Source organism: Haliaeetus albicilla, chromosome 9 (genome assembly GCF_947461875.1).
Source record: "Haliaeetus albicilla chromosome 9, bHalAlb1.1, whole genome shotgun sequence".
NCBI classification, from domain to species: Eukaryota; Metazoa; Chordata; class Aves; order Accipitriformes; family Accipitridae; genus Haliaeetus; species Haliaeetus albicilla.
Genome location: NC_091491.1, coordinates 16871620 through 16887027, shown reverse-complemented (window position 1 = coordinate 16887027; position 15408 = coordinate 16871620). Strand labels below are relative to the sequence as shown.

General features: G+C 42.6%; 2 protein-coding genes across 3 annotated transcripts in view; one reads left to right on the top strand and one right to left on the bottom strand.

The window, feature by feature from the left end:
* NEU2 (neuraminidase 2) overlaps positions 1-13771 on the bottom strand; it is a 34740-nt gene extending 20969 nt beyond the window's left edge. Inside the window, 6 exon segments of the mRNA XM_069791899.1 lie at positions 11691-11765; positions 11767-11847; positions 12712-12758; positions 12760-12846; positions 13672-13746; positions 13748-13771. Of these exon segments, the coding sequence (XP_069648000.1) occupies positions 11691-11765; positions 11767-11847; positions 12712-12758; positions 12760-12846; positions 13672-13746; positions 13748-13771 (389 nt within the window).
* Positions 1-15408, top strand: part of NGEF (neuronal guanine nucleotide exchange factor) — a 50357-nt gene that overhangs the window by 7345 nt on the left and 27604 nt on the right. Inside the window, exons 2-3 of one of the 2 annotated variants that reach the window (XM_069791892.1) lie at positions 713-772; positions 7459-7570. In XM_069791892.1, coding sequence (XP_069647993.1) covers positions 713-772; positions 7459-7570 — 172 coding nt within the window. Of the gene's footprint in view, positions 1-712; positions 773-5543; positions 6189-7458; positions 7571-15408 lie in introns of those variants that run through there. The other variant, XM_069791894.1, reaches the window with a different exon arrangement.

The following is a 15408-nucleotide window of genomic DNA, read 5'->3' as shown; positions in this document are numbered from 1 at the left end:
GCTGACACCAGCGACAGACCACACAGTCTGCTTCTACCATGGCTTGTGCAGCTGCGCCTGCCTGGCATGTCGTGGGATGAGCAAAAAGGGAGAGATGATCAACTGGTGCTAGAACATACCTCCTGCTCCAGACTCCCGGATCAAACTCTGCCCAGACTAAACCCATTTGAAATACTTGCAGGTCTATGCAGCTGCAATCTCAGCTTTCAGGCTGCAGCTTCTGCTACTGAAAACATTCTTATCTTTGATTAGATCTAACTGATTAAAAGCAGTTGCTCTTTAGATACCCCTGATACCCTTTGAATCCCTGTCATCCCACTCTCTTTGTACAGTAGGGACCAGCAGTTAGGTGTTGGCATCCACAGCCAGACCATGCCTTGCAAACACATCCAGTCCCACCCTCCCAGAAGCAGCAGTGGTGCCTGTTTCCCACACATATCCACGTGTCCTGGTCCACACTGCTCTAGGAACCTCAGTCCCTTTTACAATATTCATTAGCATTTTACCTAACAACCCCAAGTTCAACTCCTCTTGTACAGATTCATGGCATTTGCTGGTAAATGCCATTTTTTCATATTGGCAAGTAAAATTTCTATACAGTCAAATTCCTGGAGGCTGAATTATGTGTGAGTCAAAATGCATATCTCTAGTGTTGCTGTACGTGCATCATTTGCTGGTTTTACTGTTGTCATCTTTCTCTCCTTCCCCACAGACTACTACTTTGGTCTTCTTGAACTACGGGGAAATATGTTAGCCTGCAAAGCACATTCAAGTAGGTGGTGACACTGCAGCAAGATGTGTGATCTCAGGATGACATGTGAATATACTTGGGATGGGTTACTCCTGATGCAAGAGGATGCACTCACCTACCTGTGACTATAAAAGGTGAATACCTTCTTCAAAAATTCACTACAAATACTCAGACAGGGATAGTTATGGTCCACACCTGCTTGAATCATTCATTCTCTGTCACTGAATAGCTTGACTGCTACCAGAATAACATAATACTAAATTTGAATGTATCCTTTAAACTTATCCCTAGTTTTTAATACACGTAAAGCAACTGCAAAATCCAGGACTATTCGATTGACGTATCAGTAAAGGTTTCTCAATAATTTCTTAGAGTATCAATTTTGGAATCAGAAGCATTGCCTTCAGAAATACATTCTGTTCTTGAATGCTTCACTGAAAAAAGTAAAAAAAAAAATATTTTTTATAGCCACCATAATAAACAAGTGCCCCCTCACCCCTGCCTCTCCTGGAAAACATGGAAGTCTTTCTTTCTCTCATGCACTGCTATATTCACTTCTGGTCAAACATCTTGTTTGCTAGGGACTGTTTGGTAGCCTGACAGCAAACTAACTGTTCAGGATGGACACCTTTCATTCCTTTGACGGACCAAAAAAAGAGTATCTGGCAAAGATAACTACAGTGGTTTCACAGGGCTACTAACAAATGGTTATAGTTATGTCTTTGGGCAACCCAGCTGAGTGAGTTTCCCTTAGCCATGCAGGCTCCTTCTCTACCAAGTATCTTTGCAAAAGCCCAACAATGACATCCACATACTTTCATATTCACCAGGTAAATGAAAGGGGAAAACAGTTTTATCCATGCATGCATGCACTCCCACACACACATGTGCGCATCTATTTGCCTAATGATTCCTTTGGAGATTTACATGGTTTTGAAATTACTCCTGACTGGTGAGCAGCTCCTGTGAAAACTTTAACTCATCTTTCCAGAAAACACCAGCAGCAATTTGCTAAGCATTGCAAATTATGTTGGCATTGCAAAGGCCACAAAAGAGAGACAGGTCTCTGCCCCAGACTGAGTAACATGGACAAGGGGTGGCCACTCAAAGCACATAGGAACTTTGATACAGAGGAGATTTTTACAGGTTCATCTCCTCAAGCAGCAAGGCATAAAACAGTTTATAGAAGAGAATAAATATAAAATAAGTGACCGTTAGAGTTTAGGGTTAGGAAGGATTATAGGTGTAATATTAATTGTGGTCCAGTCAACAGAAATGCTTCCATCACAGTTGCAAGGATCAAGCCTTTGGGGATTTAGTCGTGGTACAGTAAGAAAAGCACAGGAAAAGAAATAGCCCCTTCTTTCTTTTCAAGCTGTCTCCAACAGCAGCTGTTTTCATTTCGCTGTTCCACTGAGCCACAGAAACAGAAACAAGATTAGTGAATCTCTATACCTCAGAGTAATTTACAAACCAAACTTAACACCACAACCAACAAATGGGTCCTTCATACACCTCCAGTAACACTGGAAACAGTCCCAGAGCAACCACCAGTTCCAAACAGTCCAAAAGTCTTGGCAGAATTGAAGTCAGGATCCAAATTTAGCAGCTATGAGCTGCATGCTGTGGTTCAGGTTATGAAAGGAGAAAGCAGACTTTATCATCTGTAGAGCCAGGAAGCAGAACAACTCAGGCCCAGTGCATGATTTCAGGTAGTGACCCTCCCTTTATAAGGATAAAACATAGGGCCGTCAAAAATTCTGGAAAGCAGAGGATACACAGATGATGTCCCAAATGTCCCTGATGTCCCAGGGTCAGCTGGAGTGACCCTGAGGGCAAGCAACAAAAATGTGTTCATAGAAATTGCAGAAGACCCTGAACAAAAAATGAGACACTTGCCTTCTAGAGTATCTTGTATACTGGTTATACTGAAATGTAACAAACCAGTGGTACATATAACTTCTCAAAACAGCATCTAATGACTAATCCATAGCACTAATATGTGCCCTTCTCTCAGCAAACTGTCAATTTTATATTTACATTTCCTATACAGCATCTCTTTCTACTATTCATGATAGCCGCATCAGTCACAAAATCACATTGTGTACTTAGAAAGGCTTTGACAGCTGTAAGAATTCAACAAGACAAAGCCAGGAGCGAATGCTTAAGTAGTCAGTTCACATTTTACCCAGCCTTGCAAAGGCTGAAGGATCATCTGCTGTTTTGCTGTTGTAGTGATTTACTTCCTAAAAATGCTTGGGAGTACTGGCATAATCCATGTACTGACACGCAGAGCAGCAGGACCCCTGTGCTGAAGTCCCTGTGTCACTGGGGGGGTGCATTGGCACTTGAGGGCAACTCTGGGAAACAAAAGAAAGTCTTTGTGCTTGTCTCTTCTACCTTCACTTCTCAACAGTTATGGGTTTTTTTTCACTTATCTGCACCACAGGAGTGTTGTTAATAAGTGTTAGAAGACACCCAGCCCCATAAAAGGCATTAATTCTTCTGTTACAGGGAGAAGTACACAGATAATAGACAGATTAACAGTGCTTTCTCTTCAGCTTTTACTTCCTATTCCGTAACATTTTCACCCTCAAAAAGGACATGGCCATTACCTGTATCCACTCTAAATCAACTCCTAATGTACTGCTCACAAGTGACAAAAGGGAGTGGTCATCAACTGAGCAAATAATACGACATTTTTCCAGTAACATCTGTAGCACTACAATGTGTCATAGCAGGACAACTGTGAGCGCGTCAAAGCAACATTCAGGACATTAGAATAAGGCTTGTAAGATGATGATCTCATACAAAAATTCCTGGAAAGTCCCCATTATCCTAAACAGATGAGGCACTACAGCCTCTGAACTAACCAGAACTTTGTCCTCCCTTTTCTTGTTTTGTTGTGTTTTGTTTATCCGTCTCCAGTTCTAATTCAAATAAAGCTGATGGAGTTGTGGAGGCTAGCTGTCTTCTGCTGCTCTGCTGCTGATCCATCGTCTCAGTTGCCATAGAGACAAGATCTGGAAACCATGGATGGGCATGGAAGAGAAGCCGCTCGAAGACTTTCTGCTGGTTGGCTCCGGCAGGGCCTTTCTCGTCAGGTACTGAGAGAGTCAGGTTCAGTCTCTGAAGGTGAGGAAGAGTCAGAAGGTGCTAACCCAGTGACCCACGAGAGGGACTTGCACACACATTACATTGCCATTCAAAGAAATTCCAGGTCCATGAGGCTGCCAAGCAGAGACAAAAGAAAGACTTCGAGAGAGGCAATGCACATGGGGCATGCTACAGGTGAGTACTGACCCAAACAGCATTATGCTTCCTTTTCCAGTGAGATTAGGAACTATAGGAGTCAATGAGATTAGAAAAGGGGAAAGGAAGGTAGAAAGTGGCTCAGTGGTCAGCATGTTACAGAACACCCCTGCCCTATGGCACAGCTGGCAGAGGGGTGCCATCCTTCTTTGCTCAGCTTAGAAATGCAAAATGGTTGGATGTTTAAACATGCTTCATAGCAGAGAAACTAAACAAATGTGGGACTCTGCTCTGCCACCACTCCGGTCTCTAAGAGAAAAATAATTTAAACAGGGAAGGACATGAAGCTGTCAACGAAGTAGGAACTTCTTCAGCATACAGAAAGGACATACTAAAAAGCAGTGAGATCACAAGTAACTGCATGGCAAGCTGAGCGGCATATAGAGGAAACTGCAAAAACAGAGCAGTACGTTTAGGGACCAAGCCTGTAGAAATTGCAATGGACTGTTATGAGAGGGGAGCAAGACTTCTCTAAAAATGCAGTTGCTGTCACCTTGCATTGAAGACAGCCGTAAGAAACACCTAAGATCCCTTTGAAATAGGAGGCTGAAATAACAGGAACACCATCCAGAACATACATGCAGTCAGCCATGGCTTCAGTAGAAATGGAATGAGTTGGCTTTCTCTGAGTATGAACAGTACAGAGCATGACTGCGAGGCCAGGATTTCACTGAGCTGGCACCTTGTCTGAGCAGCTGTCTGTGAAAGAAACAAGAGAAAGATATGAGAAGCTGAAGAGAGAGCCAGGAAAGGAGCTATCACAACACACTCAGAAGCACTGGAAATGGCTGCAAGAAAAAAACTGGAAATGGTTTTAATCTAAATGTTCAATGAGAGAGACCTGGAACTGTGAACACAGAAAATGCCCTTTGCTTCATCTCCCAGGTGTTCAGAGAACCCCCTTGTAAATAAAAGGAATTGCAGCAAAGATACCTATCCTATCTTCAGATTGTAATCTAACAGAAACAATGCACTGGACTCTGAACTTTGGCTAGCTGCATGAGTCAAAATGATACAACTCCTGATGTCTGAGTGCTATGCAAGCCACTGAAAGCTATTGCTTTGTTATGCAGTAGTAAAGCACACCGCTTCAGCCACTGAAAGCAAAGTTTTCTACAAAAACAAAGAATAGACATCCTCCACCCCAAAATAAAGGAGGTCTGGGAAATGTCCCCAAGAAAACAGGTGTCTCCCGCCTGCCTCGCCAAGGAAGCCACGCTATTTCAGCAGTATAAAGGCCCATTCAACCCTGTGGCACGGACAGAAGGAAAGTTCCCTCCCTTCTCCAAGTTTCCAAGCAGACAGCAGCAGAGCAAAGGGCTCCTGTTTAATATTCTGCTACTGTTGCAATGAGGTTTCTGGATAAACTGAGCATCGCCTATGCCAGAGCAGAACTGCTCTCCACCCTGCCAGTGCAGCAGCAGGACCAGAGCAGAGCTGTCCTCTCACTGTCTTCGCACAGCACTGCTGCAGAGCAAGCACAGAAGAGACTTGCTCTCTCTCCTGCTCCCTGAGCATCACAGCGTCCAGGCGGCTGCTGAGGAGGCCCTCTTCCCTGTTACCTGCTGGTGCCACTGCAGCAGGACCAGCACAGAAGGATGCACCTTCTTCATATATCTGCAGCATCACAGCATCAGGAGAACAGCACAGGAGGACATGCCTCCTGTCTAGCCAGTGTCATTGAGGAAGGACAAGCTAAAAGAAGGGCTTCTCTCTTAGCAGCTCATTAGAGCATCCACAGAAGCTGACCTGCACTTCTCTCCTACACCCCCCTCTCTGTGTCACCACTGCTGAAACAGGATCTGTTCCAAACAGGGCTTTTTCTTCCATATCTGCAATTATTCAGCAAGACACATTGGGAATGCTTCTTTTCTCCAGTCTGTACAGCAAGACCTGGGCTAGGAGCAATAGCTCTTTCTCAGTATGACTGTAGAAAGTGCAGCTCAGAGCTGCAGCTTTTAAACTCAGCTAGGACTGTGTAAGCAGCTCTTGGCTACCCTCTCCCTTTGCTCCACTGATTCCATCCCCTCTCCCTGAAACTGGACAGCGGGTGCTTCTACACCAGCCTCATTTGTAGCAGGAACTTCTGACAGCATTTGCTGACGTGCATGGAAGCAAGGGATGGGTGAGATCTTTTATCTTGACTTCAAACCCATTTGAACAGCAGCTACAGGAGTCTGACTTGAGCTCAAATGTTAACTTGCTCTCATTTTTCTTAGGGAATGACTGGGGGTGAGGAAAGGGAAAAAAGAAAGGAAGAGAGGGAAAGATACAGGGGAAAATACAGAGTAGGATACAAAACGGGAAAAATAAAGACTCAAGAAATGAGAGCACAAAAAATAATTTAAAAGAATGTAAATCCATCAGAAAGGCTTGTATATAGGCAGCCTTTGCACCAGCCTAGCCTTGGCTTAAAGCCTAGGAGCTGTAAAACATAATAGATGCTTTGCTTTAACTCAAAAAAGAGTTTGTGTTTTAAAGCAATCTCCTCTGACAGAAGGATAAAGTGTTTAAATTATTCAAAAGGCAAAGAGAATAACTCAAACTAGCATTTCATAAGCCCTTGGCACTGTTCTAGGGAGTTTGAAAGTCTGGATTTCACCCTTCCCTCTGAAAATCCATAGCATTGATTCAAAGGGTGCATCAGAAACCAGCTTCAGTCAGACCATTGACCTGCCTGTGCTGTCACCAGTTTGAAATGCAAACAGAATTATGACTTAGACCAAAATATTTCTAATAAAAAACAACAAGGCCATTTATCAACAAGCCTCAAACAACAGGAGGTTTCATTTGAAAAGTGAGATGCATCCCCTCCTGACAAGTACTGCAGTAGTAAGGCATGGACTTCATACAACTTTGGCTCCCTGTGAAAGGATCAGAGGTTCATCTGAGGGAAATTGGAGAAACAATTAAAAGTAAAGCTCCTGTCTCACCCAAATCTAGCCTTGATTTAGCCAGTAAACTGAACATCCACTATGTGCCTGAAAGCAGAGCAGTAATGAAGCCCTGACTTGGGAAAACAAATATTGGCATGCATAGGTACACACAGCTAAACCTTTTCTGCTTAAAGAATTGCACTGAAAATCACTAATGTTGGAACCCAGTTTTAAGTGGTAACACTGCTACTCGCATACATAAGAACTGATTTTGTGTATCTACCTTCACCTTTTCTCAATTGCATTTGCAGCTGTGACAAAGGCTGTGCAATCTTGCACTATGTAAGCTTATGACACTTCAATCTTGTTGGAAAGTTCAAGCTAAAATGTAGCCATTTTTGTGTCTGTGATCTTCCTGTTGCCTTTGGTGTATGCAAACCACTACCTACAGTAAAAGTAAAGATGACCCTTAAGAAAACAACTGTTTTAACACCCTCTTGGCTTCCTCTTATATCACAGGTTCACTCAAAAACAACGAGCCCATCAAAGAGCCTCTGAACGTTTTATCTCATAAAGGATCACCATCTCCAGTAAACTCTGATAAGACGTTAGATGAACTATGGATCCAAAGGTAAGGAAATGCACACGAAGGGTATTCAGCATGCCTCCGTGGAAAAATATAGTCAGAGTGGTGTCAGAGCAAGAATGCTTGTTTTGGGAAGGACAGCTGGACTAAGCTATAGCTCTGATCCATGCCTTCTCACCTTGATTCGTAGTGCTGGTTTCAGTCTTAATGATATATACCATATAGTACTAGCATCATGGTAAAAAGGGTCTTATCAGTATGAGTTTGGAGAAGACAGTGAAGGAAAAAGGGGGAACAAGAAGACAGTGGGGAAGATGGAAAAAAGGGGAATGTGATGTAGGATCATGCAGTGGTGTAAGCAAAGCAGGCAGACTGGTTGAGAGAATAAGGAGAGCCTGTGGGCATTTCCCTATGGAACATCCCAACATAAGGGTGATCGCATTCTCGGCCTTCCCAGAGGGCTCTCCTGAAGCCTTTTATACAATCCCACATGGAAAACAGGATTTTATAGCTGAAGAAGTAGCTACAAAGATGCTTTCTAAAGTATTCTGACTTTGCTGTTTACCTTGAAGAACTGATGGGCAACAGACGCTTTCAGTGAGGTAGCCCTTTTTGGCTTAAATCCCTCAATGACCTGGGTCCAGCAAAAAGTCCTGATCCCACAGCCAATAAGTTTACATACATCCCATTAATTTACCCTCACCCCTGCTCTATTGCCACTGCAGCCAGGCAGAGAGGGGAGCAGCTACCTAGCCTTACATTTTCTAATATACAAGTGAGGTATTCTCTGAAACTTCCTTTCCAGCTCCTCATCTCTTTTGTGTATAACTATGAGATAGTCTCTACTTGTACTGTAGAAGATCAAGCTGAAAGTGCTAAACACTTGCTCTCCAAAGGTGCATGCATTATACTGCACTATGTGGTCCTAATTACTGAGCCTAGTTGTGTTGGTGTAATGCATACTGCCTTTCCAGGCACCTTTCCTTATGGAGAGGACTCCAGTAAAAAAATTTTAGCCAGACTGTCCGGTTGGATTTAAATAAATTAATTGGCCTGGCTAAAATTTATTGCCCTTTAGCATTAAACTGAGTGTATGAAACTAGACAGTTACAGTCTGCTGCAATGTCAAACCCATCTGTCTTCCTCTCCTTGTGGCATAATCATCGCTGTCAGCCTCTGACATCCTGACACCGCCACTTAGGCAGCTCTAAAACGTGAAAATTCTGATTCTCCCTGGAGCTGGAAACAATGAGCCAGTGCTGGGAGTCAGTTTTATCAAAGATGCTGCTGTGCACAGAGCTTGACAGGTCAGTACAGGTTCTAAGTCATGTGTCTGCCAAAAGCAGGCAATGCTGCTGAGTGGCATCATCTCTTGAAACTGAGCAGAGAAATTTGACAGAGAATGAGACCAGAGTTCCAGCTCAAACTGAGCCCGTGGACTTCCCTTCTCCAAAAGATCAGCTGTAATTTATAAGAGAACCAGTAGAAATCTGCATTGTGAAAAGCCTGCAGGAACCTAAGGATATTGCCATCATTTGCAGTAATCACTATTCTCCCCCTTCTGTTGAGAAAACAGGCCATTGTGGAGATAAGGCATCTAAAATATTATCACTGGTCTCAAGAAATGCATTTAATCTTTCCCCAAAAGAATAAAACTGGTACCTGTCAGCTAAGAGTTCTTCTGAAAGCAGAAGCTAGCAGTTCTACAGAAAGGACAGTATAGGCACCTCTGACCAGCACTGGGAAGGTCCACGGGGTTCTCAGGAGTGAATCACCACAGTCCTGACAGCAAGCGGGGCATCTGTGCTGCATCTCTTCATGTTCAGCAGCATCCTACAGCAACTATGTAAATGCCAGGGCTGGGCAGGCACAATCCCTTCTCCCTACATGAAGATGACCAGCAGGTCTGACACAAATGGGTTCTTCACAGGTAGGGATGTCACTTCATATATGACCATGCTACATGATTTAGGACAGAGAGCAAACACATCTGGGGAATGTAGTAAACAGCTCAGGAAGAGGAATCATTATCTGCATTGTACTCAGAAGGGATATGGACTTTAACACTCTAATTAAGGAAAGGGACCATAGGCTCCTTCAAACCCACCGGTGACTTGAATCTGTGTGCCATTCAAAGCTCTGAGAATAGCAGAGTAGTTCATTGATCTCAGAACACTGATGTCTGAAAACAAGATGACCTCAAACGTTATTGCTGGTGTTCCAAAATCTGCCATATGCCCTCCATAAGATACTTCTTAAGAGCATTTTTATGCCTAACTATTCTTAAATCATTTTTTTCCCATGATCTTTCTCCTGTGCGATTCCCAGCTCCCCCTAAGCACTCTAGAGTTCTCCACAACATCCCATGGCTCCCTCCTAGTCTTCCGCATTGTACAAAGATGCAAACCCCTCACATGACAAGCTGCTTCCTGACAACTCAGCTGACTTGCTGTGAACATTTCAGTGCTGAGCTTCTAGCACAACTTCTGTTTTTCAGACTAACCAGAGCCAAAGACCTAGAAGGAACTGAACTCAACAAAAGCTGCTCTTTCCCACAGTGACCAGTCCTTCCAGCTTCAGAGTGGCAGCAGTTGTGCAGACTGAGATTATAGAAAGCCATCACAGAAAAACATCCATCCAGGGTGCCCATCCACAACTGTCAGCCTCAGCTGAAAGCAGCTCCCACAGAGACCAGAAAATTAGTCATTTCAAACCCTAGAAAGGAGATTCACTAATCAGTGTCTACCCTATTTTACCAGCTAAATAGGATGTTGAATTCTCTTAATTTCTAATGCAATACAGATATTTTAGCAGCATAACTGTATTATTTACCTACCATTTCCCACTGAGTCGGATTCCAAAAATGGTATGTCTTTATTATGGGCCACTAGATACAGTGGAAGAGAAACTCGGTGTGAAATTTCATGTTGCAAAGCTCACTGCAAGGTCATTGGTCTACCAGTGCAGAGCAAACTATTTCTTTAGGCTGGCTAAGAAACCTCCAATTCAGAGAAACGAGGATCATCTAAAAATCATTTGATTACATTTGATCTGAGCTCAAAGAATAGAAGTACTACAACAGTGAATACAAATAGTCACCGTCAGCAGCAAGAGAGAATCTAACTTGTTTGAATTAATGCAATCACGTGTATTAGAAAGAAACAGTACACATGTAAAATAGCATAGCACTCTGAAGGATGCTTGTGTGAATTTGGGTTAGCATCCCTCTCAGCACAGCACTCTTTGTCCTGGGCAACAGAGGGCACTGCTTTTATGGCCTGATTTAACTAGAAAAGCGGAGAAAGCCTCTAGAGAGGCTAGAACCTGTATTGCAAAAGGTCCTATACCATACTCCAGCAGTTTCTTTCTACTTAGAAATAAATTTCTTACAGTCACCTCTTCTTTATGCTGCACAATGGTGCTTCAATTTGCAAGTGGTGAAGTCAGGAATAGCTGGTGCAAACACATGTTAACCAAACCTTTATGCTTTGTCACACTACAACAATTTTTTGCTCTTTTAGAGATAGATGATTGATAGATAGATAGATACAGATAGATAATGTTTTTCCTATTCCTCTTTCTGTACAATCTGAATCTTAAAAAGTCTAAGAGCAACAGTATTTGCAGGGAGAAGAATTTTAAAAACTAATAAATTTTCAGTAAAAATAGCTACTGTAGGTATTAAAATGCTATTACTGTCAAAATCTCATATTTCACAGGATCATACAGAATAATAACCACCAACATACACAATTCTAATTAAGTATCCTTCCAGCATGCAGCCAATGGAGATCCCAATCCCAGTCTGCCCACCTATTCCACCCAGTCTCTTCTTGTCAGGTTTTTCAGCTCAGTCATGGTTTCATTCCCTGGCAAGGTCTAGGCTTTGCCCTCCAGCTCTCCCAATCTGATCTGCTTCATCTGGACATACCCTGACCCTCAGGTCCTCAACCAATCTCTTTGTTTCACTCCTTTTCTATCAGCTTCAACTTGTAATTCCCCACACAATTTCCCAGACCCATGATTCCTCTCTCCTCCCTCCTGTAGCTCATCTCAGTGTCCTGCCATTCCCCAGGCTCTTCACCCTTTGGTTCCTCATACAGTCTTACTCTCCCACCCCTCCTTCTAGCTCCAGTGCTACATTTTACAGCCTTTTCCAACTCACCATTTCCTGAAGCACCCAGCTGTGGATGAGTCCTCTCTTCATAGGAGTCTCCTGGTCCAGAAGTACACCCCTCCCTCTCCATGCTTGAGTCTTGCTCTCTCTGTTTTTCAATCAAGTAGTTTTCTCATTGTGCTGCCTGGACCCAGCACAAGGATCACTGAGGATGCGGCAGAAACGGCCTTTATTCACAGTGCCTAGAACTGGACCAGGCAGTTTTTACAGCTGCAATATCAGAAATGTTTCTCTCAGCCCTGAGCAGGGCACACGTTGTCTCCATGGCCAGCAGCTCAGGCAGGGATTTTAGATGCTAAAATCTAAGTCTAAAGTTTGTGTGTATTGCAGAGAGTGGAAAAGGGCCTATAATTTCTAATGGATTTTCCTAAGCGTGGCAAAGACAAAGCACTGGCAAACCCTGAATTTCAACTCGTATTTCAACAGAAACCAAAGCTTCTCAAAGGATAGAACGCCAGGTTTTCTGTTTTCCTTTAACAGGGATCCAATAATATTTTCCTAAGCATAAGAAATTGCTAATTGTTTTTAATATATAAAAAATAACCTGTCTGTGGCAGATGGTCGGTAAGTAAAAATGTAACCCTGATGATTATGAGCATCAAAAGGTTAGAAGCACCTAAAGGTAAGGATCTGATAATAGGAAGTTCTGAACATTTCTAGTTATCAGTAAGGCTGCCAGCCCCAACAGATATAATTAAGGTATTTTGATGAAAGCTTAAGGAGGTTCAGGAGAACAGACGTGTTCTTGGCCTTTAGGATCTAAAAATATTAGGGATGAGGAGTTCCACTTATCTTCCACTAAAAAGTCAAAAACCAGGAATAAAAATTGCACAGACATACCCATTGTCAAAAGCACTGCTAAAAATCACACGTGAACAGAGAGAACCTGAACGGCATGAACCTGGAGTATGAAAATATCCTTGACTAGGTATAACATTATACAAATCTATTACTAACTTCACACTTCTCCACAAATTTTGTTAGCTCAGATTAAAACAGTGCTTCTTACCTCATCTTGTGGCCTTTCTTGGTGTGAAACTCCCACTAACTAGAAGGATTTGGGGAATTTTTCATGAATAAGATATGCTGGACTGCCTCTTCTCTTTTTAGTTTCTGGATGAGGAGGTCTAATTTCTAAAAACTGCTATAAGAGAATATTAAAAAAACGCATTTCAATGTCTTTTGAAAACAAGCTCTTCACACAGCTTTATTCTAAGGATTACTTTTGAGTTTAGGTGCACATAAGAAATCTTAATTCAAATGATTAACCATTTTTCAAAATTACTAGTGCCTGAAAATACAAGCCAAGATTGGAAATTCATCCTCCAAACATAACTTAAATGAGATAATTGTAATAAACTAATTATAAACTCACACCAATTATCACATTTTTAATGCAACCATGGATCAGGTCAGCCAACATTTAAAAGCTTTTCCAACAGCAGTACAGTGAAGCTGGGAACAGTCTGCAACCACAGGAACCCCTTCTTTGTGAATGTATGCAAGCTCAGACCGGTTCTCCTTTGTCCACAGGGAGCTGAACCACGGTTACGCTCATGTCACCAGAGCATGGCCATCTAATGATGGCCATGAGGATCATTTCTAGTGCCTGCCTGCTTGGGGATTCTAAGAATTCCAGAGACAAAACTGTGCTTTGGTCTGTCAGGGTGTTGCATGGCTTCTGTCACCAGCAAGAGCACAGGGCACGCAGCACCGTTTGTGTGGTGCTGGGGTAGGATTTTTAACTAGTTGCTTTAATGTATGTTGTTCTAGTAGTCAGATTCTTTCTTCTCCCCTACAACTAGACAGAGAATTATAGGATGAAATACAGGGGTTTTGGTCAGAAAACTGATTTGTCATGATGAGATTCTACTGATTTTGATGATATGGGGGAAAGCTGTTTAGGCTCTGTATCAAATTCATTGTTGATACAGTGAGAGAGAAAAAAAAACCTCCTCCAAACTCCTACCCAGATGGTTAAGATTAGTTGGACCGGGAACTTCTCCCTGAGCCTGCAGTTCCACAGCAGTGTAAAATAATCCATGGTGGCACTGCCCTGGTCCTGCCATCCATCTGCATGTCTGCCACCTCCGCTATGCTGGCACTCGCATTGAGCTCACCCTGTAGTGAGACAACCCAGACACACACAAAGCTAGTTCTACCAAAAAAAAAAGAATCATTTTCCACCAGTTTAACTGCCCAGACTTGCCCACCAAGAATAAGATGAGCGTCAGCACTGGCATAAAAGTGGAGGTAGAAATCTGAAAAGTGGAATTGAGCAGCTAGGTCAGCTTAAACTGCATGCAAAGTCCTAATAATTGTGGAAGTAGGTAGGAAGAAACAGGCAGCTACGGCAGAGCTATTCTGCTTAGCAGAAATAGTCTAGCATTGACTCACCTAAAGTGGTATCTGGTGAATAAGGCATTCACCAGGTTCAAGCACCTTTCCCAGTGACCAGAGAAAGCAGAGCAGCTCCAGGAAGAGAGACTGATCCACGCTGGAACCGGCAGTAACATGTGGAATGTGAGGGAATGACACAGCTGTGACTCCAACCTGGAACCCCCACACCCAGCATGAACATCCCAGCCACCAGACAGCTGTGAGAGAATCAGTTGTTTGCCTGCCTTCCTTTTTCATGACGAACTTTGAAAGCTTCATTTTGCCCCCAAACAGAAAAGCAAGATTTAGAAAAACACAACCATTTTTGTAGGACAAAAATATCTCCTTCTCACTAAATATCATTTTTTGCTCTGGTTACAGAGCGCTGGGAACACTCTGTCACCTCACTTGGGAGAAAAAGTATTTCTCGGGCACTTGTTCTGTTTACAGGTGTATGTCAACATTAAGTACGAGAATAAGCCTGGAAAGGAAGAAAGAGCAACATTTTTGAAAGACCAAATTACAGTTAAAAAGAAAAAAGTTCTAAAGGAAGGAAAAGTAGACTATTAGTCACTGCTAAACAGTGGAACAGATCTGAGACACAAAAATACAAGCTGTGGCCTCCCATGGCCACAGGGGGCATTTCACTCCCAGCTGGTGTTCTCACCTCTTCATAGCTTCCAAGATTTTCATTATCATTATTACTTTTACTGATCCTTTCGGGTTTTCATCTCAGACCAAAAGTGAAATTATTCTGGAAAATTTGAAGGAAAAAGGAAGACAGGTTGGATCAAATTACCAGACAGTTAAGGGATCCTGAAAAGATGCTTTCTATTTTTGAATGTTTTTCATAACATGACTAGACATAAGAAATTTCAATTTGCAACAGATTTAACCCTTAGGAGTGAAGCAATATGAGGGGTTAGAATCTGTTACTCTCAAAGCATACTTCTGAAACTTTTTAAGTAGATCCAGAAGTTATATTTAGATAAACATTCATTCTAGCAGTGTCAGTAAAAGCTTATGCACTGACTTCCCTTTGTATACTAAGGAGAACTCCTCACTGCTTTTGGTCCTTCCCTTTAGAAAACTGTAAACAGCATCCCCGCTTTTCCAGAATTCAAGATAACAAAGAGGTTCAGTACAGTTAACGTCCTCCCTCCCCTCTTCTAAAGAAAGAAGCTTTTTAGCATCCTACCCACTTATTAAAACCCTTGACAGTATTCTTGCCCTGGCAGCCAGCCACCAAAACATCAGTCATTAGGCAGAGCTTCAGATAGTCTCTGCTGCTTTATCCCTTCTACAATGTTTTGGCAGCCCCCTCACT